The 7,551-nt window shown below is 37.1% G+C and overlaps 1 protein-coding gene across 1 annotated transcript; it reads left to right on the top strand.

The window, feature by feature from the left end:
* The first annotated feature begins 625 nt into the window (after positions 1 to 625).
* Positions 626 to 7,185, top strand: LOC121870236 (protein transport protein SFT2-like). The gene is made up of 3 exons (XM_042372019.1): positions 626 to 983; positions 1,973 to 2,124; positions 6,759 to 7,185. The coding sequence occupies exons 1-3, from the start codon at positions 762 to 764 to the stop codon at positions 7,039 to 7,041; spliced, it is 657 nt and encodes a 218-aa protein (XP_042227953.1). The 5' UTR covers positions 626 to 761; the 3' UTR covers positions 7,042 to 7,185.
* The last annotated feature ends 366 nt before the right edge of the window (positions 7,186 to 7,551 follow it).

Here is a 7,551-nt window from a genome sequence, read left to right as displayed (position 1 = left end):
CGGTGCTTGTAGGGGAGGAATCCACTACAAGCACACTCGCCATAACAAAAAAGCACAAAACAAACGCTGAAGCATTTTCTGGTGCCAGACAACCGACACTACCATTTTAACCTGTTAATAAAACTAGTGAAACACAGATGGCTGAAGGGGGAATGTCATTGTTCATTGCAGAACATACGTTAGTTGTAACATGTGATCACTTGAATAATTAATGTAAAGATTGTTTTACTGATAGTAAGATTGCATCTCTGACACAAATTCGAAGATCAAAATGTAGTAGTGTAATTAAAAGCATCTTCTACTCTCATTTCAAGTCTGCCATAACAGTGTTACTGAAGACAATCCGTAGTTTACTAATAGAAGAGTCAACAGATATTAGTGTTAACAAATATCTTGGAACAGCAGTAATTTACTTTGAGGAAGTGAAGGAGAAAATAGACTCTAATTAGCAGGTTAGTAGTCTGTATTGATATGCATTGGTAATTTATTTCAGTGTCTATGAAAATAATTATCTGATATTAATATTTCCATTTTTGGGTTATGTACATACAAGTTTACTTTGGGCTCTCTCTTTCGAATACATTTATATCGTATTAATTCAAAGGAAACGAGCAGATCTGTGGCGAAGAGGATAAAGGTAAAAGTAACGTTAAAAGAAAAAAAAGTTGCGGTTTTGGGCATCAATCTAGCGGGTTTGGAGGACTAGTCTAGCGGGAACTAACATTTTCATTTGGCATCACTGCATCTACATGTAAACAAAAATGACAGACTTGAACCGAGAGCTGAAGGAGTACTTATCGAGGGGTGATGGCAAGTCTGAGTCAAAGGTGCCACTATTGCCGACGACCATCAGTGACATCAAGATCCCGAAAATAAGTTCTTGGTTTACACGAAATGGCAATGCGGCAAATGAAGACGAGGACACAGCGTCTTCCTCCTCCTGGTCCTCATCACCACAGTCTGACCCTTGTCTGCCAAGCCTGGTGAGTCGTGTTAGATAGATACAGTGGTATAGTGAGGAGGAGGTTTAAACTCCCATATGAATTACGTGCAGAATATGAAGAAAAAATAACCAGAGTAAGTAGAGAAAGAATGGGAACATTTACTGAGACACATCACTCACCTGGCAGCAGGAAACAATATCACGAACTTCATTCTTGTGTCTAAAATTACATGTAAGTGTACAGCTCCTAATAGCTTCACCTCTTGGACCCCTGTTTGAGCACTCTTGTTGGTAATAGAGTGTGTGTGTGTGTGTGTAATTTTGACACATACACATGACATTTAGTGCTATTAATCACCATGCACTGCTTGCGGTCATGAAGACACTCTGATCCATGCTTGGGCGCTCCTTGAATTCTGTACCCTTCCAGTTTAATTTTCAGTCTGTCATAAGGATTTTGCCAAAAAACATAAACTTTTGTTTATATCATTGATATATGAAGCACATAAGGGCATTATTACATGGTTGTAGCTCTATTAGTGTGTATGTCGTGGATCACTTATCTATTTACCGTAACTATAAAGTGGGTGTTAACTCTTCAGTCTTTTGTTGTTTTGTCGGCAAACATAACTAATGAAGCTCCATTACTAATGCTGTATGGTGATATAATTCATGTTAGGCATTACTACACTACTGTGAATTACTTGAGGCTAATTATTAAATAAATAATTGGTCGATGAATATTCTATATTATGTTTGGGAAAATAAGTCAGCATGTGTAAACATTATAGACTTACTGTGCTTAAAATGTTAGAAGAAAATTTCAAGGAAATTCTTATGTACAGGAAAGATTGGCAGTCCTAGTTCAGTTCTTTATTGTACAGTACAGTATATCATTATTAAACCACATATTTGCACATGCCTTAAAGACAGCTAATTCCTGATTATTATTGTATGGATAAATAGCTTCCAATTAAGAATTTATTAATATTTTTATATAATGCACTGAACCCTTGTAAACATTTTTAGGGTAGGAAACAGAGGATCCTAGGATTTTTGGCTTGTGTTGTGATGGGCCTAATCTGCTTCTCGCTGGCTGCGATGTACTTCCCACTCTTGGTGTTCAAGGCTCGCAAGTTTGCCTTGCTCTTCACTTTAGGAAGCTTATTCTCTGTTTTAAGGTAGGTTGTACTTATCTTTTGCTTCTTATTCTCTCAATATTCTTATACAGGTATGATATTATTATAGCAGACCCTTGTCACATCACTCTGACATTTATTTAATTTATTTTGATGTCTTCTCTTAATTTCTGTATTTCATATTTTCTACAGCCTGTTTTCAGTAATATCCCTAACAAAAACACTTGATCAAGACATCCTCTTAACTCTTAAATGGCAGCCTTCATTGGTGGAAGTTAGCTGTATGGACAGTGGCCATCATGTGTGGAAATTTCACATTTCCTTCCGCTCCATTTTTGGTCTTTTGGTGAGGGGGAACAGGAAATCTTTAGCTGCTGATAAAGGATTAATACACTCAGTTTACTTGCCGTAAACCTCCCCTGAATTTGGAAAACATCTCCCATACCGTGCAGGGATATGTAGCCTCACACGTTCAGCATCACATGCCCACTTCTGGCCACCTCGTACTGTATATGTGCGCCCTGTCGTATCTGCAGGAAGGGAAAATACAATACAAATATAAATATATTGGCCTAATTAAGCTATTACATCTTATATTAAGTTTGTAGTATAATATTTGAAAAGAAATTTTAATGTTATGCGATAATCTTTTATTTGAAAATGTATCCAGGTAATGAGCTGTTCGATGTTTTACGGCTATATCGACAAGTACGGTCTAAATCTTATTTTAATCATTATGGACGTGTTAATATGTTAAGTTTACTTGCCTCGTGCGATTTGGCCGCCACAAATGAATTTTACCGTTGTTAGTACTGGCAAAAGTCTTCTCCTCCGTGAAGACTACTCGACCAAAACTCCGGGTCCTCCCCCACATATTGCTGGGCAAACTGGAGGCGACCAGTGCGGTGTTGGTCAGTTAGCCGTTCTTTTATAGCAGGGACTCTGTGTTGTATGTCCGCCTCATGCAAACATGACCTGACAGTCTGTGCACAGACATCTAAGAGAAACGCCTCTCTGATGGCGACAGGGTTGGAGAACGGGTTGTTTTGGATTGCTGCTTTTATGGCGGCATCCTCATCCCTAGTAGTCAGTCGGGGGAGTGGTCTTCTTTCTGAAAATAGACACAATAATGTTTTTGGATCTCCTGTGTCATAACCTGGTATGCCATTAATGCTATGGCATACACTCATATCCTTTAACAAAAAATCATAATATTTACATTATAATACTGTATTTGCTTTATCATATCATTTACAGGGTATATAAAAATATATCTTTGATATTGTTTATTTCATCGTTCAATCTGAAATTTTCATACATACTCAAATTAGTTAAAATACCCGTTTCGGCATATCTCCTGATCCACCTCTTCACAGTTGAAGTCGAAACAGCAAGTCAGTCTGCGATGGCACGCACCGTAAGGCCTTCTTCTCGGAGGGCGATTATTTGGCTACGAGTAGTTTAGCGCTGTTGCGTTGTGTTCATGGTGACAAAAGTAATGCCCACTGTTGATCCCGTATTCACAACAACACTTTGGTCAAGCTCTTATTGGCTGATTAGACCATGCCAAGTGATATGTGATTGGTGGGCGTAAAACCAGATGCTGACGTCATAAATATTATAGGTAACTATTGAAAATGTTGTTACCTAACAATGAGTGCACAGTCTTTTGCCGAACAATTGTCGATTTTTAGTTCAACAAAGGGGAACCAGATATTAAACTCCATACATCAGTTGCCACTTGGATGCTTCAGTTTTCCAATAGCACACATTTCACATACTGTATAATTCGTGTTATAATTGCCATAATTACGAATGTAATTTATACACACCCACTGATTGATAACTATAATATACGAAGATACAATGTCGTGACTGACAAGTGAGTCTATTACACAGTGTCTGCTCTCTAAGTTATGTCAAATTATATTGTGTAATGCTCACATTGTAGAGACAGTTAATTCCTTCATGGAACACTCAAGATTAAATGTGGAACATATATTCTTGAAATTTTATGTGAGAATCTTGTGGCAGCCCTGGTTGTAGCTGCATTGCCAATTCATTGATATAATTTTTTCTTTATTTAAGCAAATATACGAATATTTGGAAGCTTGTCATGATCTTAAATAACAATGAATAATTTATTATTATAAAAATGCTACTTTTGGATTGTTTAATATTTATCCTGACAGTGATACAGCCAAAAATAGATCCACCAATCACAATCCCCATTACATACAGCCTTCCTTCCTTCAAGTATTGCCAGGTAAAATTGTGAGTACAAGAGCCAGGGTGAGGTTGATGGAACTTTGCCTGACTGTACATACAGGTTTATTAATAAATTTCATTAAATGTGCATGGAGGAAAATTATGGTGTTTAACTTAGGTAAGCTTTAGAAATACAACACAACCAGTACAGTACATATTGTATAGATTTATATTAAAGTAAGGTACAGTATCTTAATATTAGGTTGATTTGCATTGAAGGTACTGTAGTAATTTATTGGAGTGTGGCAGTCGAGTGGATAGAGTACTTGCTGCCTGTTTCTTGGGTCAGTGGTTCGATCCCCAGGCACTTTCAGTTCACACAGCTGTAAATGGGTACCTAAGTTTACAACTTGGGGAAGTGAGTGCAGTCGAGTGCAGTACCAGCCATGCTGCATCCTTGTGTACTGAAGGCTTAGTACATGTATACAGTGTGCTATATCCACACTGTCCTTAACAGGCTGTCATGTCTATGGGATTTAAAGTAATTTGTGAAATATGCTTGGAGGAAATGTTAGAGTGTCTTAATTTACTGTGTATAAGCTGGTGGGACTGTACGTACATATGCTACTGTCAAAGATGAAAAAAAATTCCCTTGTACTGTAAAGATTTATATTATAGGTTTGTATAGAATGTAATAATTTATAAAATATGTTAGTGCTTAGAGGGCATATTAGTATGTATAACAGTTTAACACGTATGTAAGTTCAGTGTATTGTTTGACACATTGTCCAGTAAACTTTGTCGGCCGCCATGCTGTGTCGTCTCAATATTTGCAAATACTTGTGCAGGTATGGAACCATTTATCTGGCATACTTGGTATCCAGGGGTTGCCAGATAGGGTTTTTTTCTGGAATTTGGATCACTGGGCCTAAAATGTACAGTAAACCGTATGTAACTGGCTGTGAAGACTGTTCAGATCACTAGATTCACTCCTAAAAGTAGCATTAACTGTACAGTGTCGCATTAAAACATAATACTGTAGGCATATAAATATCAGTAACTAAAGTACCTGTAGTATATAGATTTCACTAATGAATGCCCCCCAAAAAAATAAAATAAAAAATAAAATTGTGCACGTTACTGTACAAACTGAGTTGCTGTCTCCTGTTATACTTGCCTTGGCAATACAGCAGCGTCCCTAGCAACAGCGCTCCACCATGGACCCTCTGACCTCTCCACACACTCACCACATAGTTTCACGCTTGAAGCCCGTAGATACTTAAGGATTTATACCTTTTGATAATTATTTATTTTATTTATTTTTTTGCACTTTCTGTGTGTAGGATTGTGTTTGTATGCGAGTAAAAAAATTACATTAGAGCTCACCATTGGGGAACAGTTGGAAATTTCTCGCTCGGCCCAGGAATTACTTGGTGCTCATTTAAATAATTCGTTCCAGAACATAACCATTTTTTTTTTAGCATTCTAGATTCTGGGAGACAAAAGATGGAAAAGCAGTGCATGCACATAGCGGCTATCTTGAATTTGAAGGGAGAGATGCATTTCGCCAATGTTTATACTCTGTATCAGTGAGTTTAGTCTCCTGACAACTTTCGTTAATGTGGATTTTGCGTAACGTAAATCACGAGAGGGTGTTAAAACCTAACTAAAGTTCACGCAGATCATCATAAATAGTGGAATACAGTACCTGTACTGTACAGTCAAACAGAATGCAAAGAAATCAATATTTTTTTTATAGATGAAAGCAGTTTGAAGGTAGATTGTTAGTATTGTGTTTTAGAAGAAAAAAAAGAGTACAGTACAGTACAGTATTTGGTAAAGCTTTTTATGTTTATTTCCTTATGACTAAACATAAATGAACCCCCCTATCCCCTTCCCCACTCCCTTGCTGTTGATAAGGTGAGCTAGATGTGTAGTATTAGTCCTGATGGAGTACTGTACTGTTTAGCTAATGGCAGCACATAAACAGTTCTTGACAGTAGCATAACCCTCAAGAATTCTCTCTCTTTAGGGGACACCTTACCCAGAGGTTGTCCTTTAGGAGGAGTTTGGAGTGTAGATGAAGGATTAGCAAAGTTTTGAATTTAGTGGAGTATTAGATCTCAGCTACACTTCAGGGTTCAGACCTGTTTGTAGACTTGTTGGCTATACTGTGTGGAGTTGCTTGTTCCTGACACAGTTATATTATAGGGTGTTGGAGTTAGTGCTCATTCTTGCATGGTTAGTAAGAAATATGGTAAAATGTTGACTGAGAGATGATTTATGGAAGGAAGAAGTTTTGTACATCAGATGTATTGACTTCATCAAGTTTTACAGACTATATGAGGCTGTTTGTCACAATTATAAGAAACCTATAAGATGCACAACATCAGCTGTGCCATGTTGCTGATAAACTTTTTGCCTCTTTGGGATGATTGAACTAATATACATTTTTTCAATCTTTTCAGTTTCTCTTTCCTGTGGGGTCCAGTAAATCACCTAAAACATCTATTTTCGTCAGAACGACTTATGTTTACTTCAATTTATTTTATCTCATTGTTTGGAACACTCTACTTTGCACTCAGTTTGCAGTCAACAGTTCTTACTTCTATAGGAGCCATTGTACAGGTGGCTGCATTACTGTGTTTTGTTCTAAGTAATATACCAGGTGGCCAAACAGGGCTCAAGTTTTTCTCAAGCATATGCTCTTCCGTGGTAAAAACTACAGTCTCCAAAGCTCTGCCAGTCTAGCTGTATTTTCATGCTGTATTTTTCTACTCTCATTGTGTATACACTTCAATTGTTATGTGTTGTGTGTGAATCTCCTACACGTGGTAGTTAAGGCCAGTTTTCAATTTTTCACTTGTATGGGCAAAATTACATTTGCAATCTAGTTGTGGCCATTTTCTTTTCCACATGTATCTTATCTCCATTGCCTAGTTTAGTACAGTACAGAAAAGCCCTCCTTAATGTAGTAAAGGACCTAGATATGATATCTGTTACAGTATCCCTAAATTTTTATTTTGCAATTTTAGTACAAGGACATTTATTAAGCAGGAAAAGCCTTTAATAAGTTTACAAAATTTGTGATTTTAAGAGATAAAGGCAATTGATCGTAACCCTTAGACTGTGACTGTTGTTGAAAAACCTGCTTACTGATGTACAAAGGGAAAATCATGAAAATGTGTTCCAGTCTTATAAAATTCAAGAGATGAGTGCAGAAGAAAAGAAAAAAAAGTTTACTTACATTTGTTCAGCTGT

The sequence above is a fragment of the Homarus americanus genome, unplaced genomic scaffold, assembly GCF_018991925.1.
Source record: "Homarus americanus isolate GMGI-L3 unplaced genomic scaffold, GMGI_Hamer_2.0 scaffold52687, whole genome shotgun sequence".
Lineage (NCBI taxonomy): Eukaryota > Metazoa > Arthropoda > Malacostraca > Decapoda > Nephropidae > Homarus > Homarus americanus.
This window is presented reverse-complemented; position numbering and strand designations above follow the sequence as displayed.

Excerpts from the sequence above, each read along its gene's own strand:
- LOC121870236 (XM_042372019.1), top strand. The coding sequence starts at position 762 with ATGACAGACTTGAACCGAGAGCTGAAGGAGTACTTATCGAGGGGTGAT. Across the intron at positions 984-1,972 it reads ACCCTTGTCTGCCAAGCCTG|GGTAGGAAACAGAGGATCCT; the intron begins GTGAGTCGTGTT and ends AAACATTTTTAG. Across the intron at positions 2,125-6,758 it reads AGCTTATTCTCTGTTTTAAG|TTTCTCTTTCCTGTGGGGTC; the intron begins GTAGGTTGTACT and ends CAATCTTTTCAG.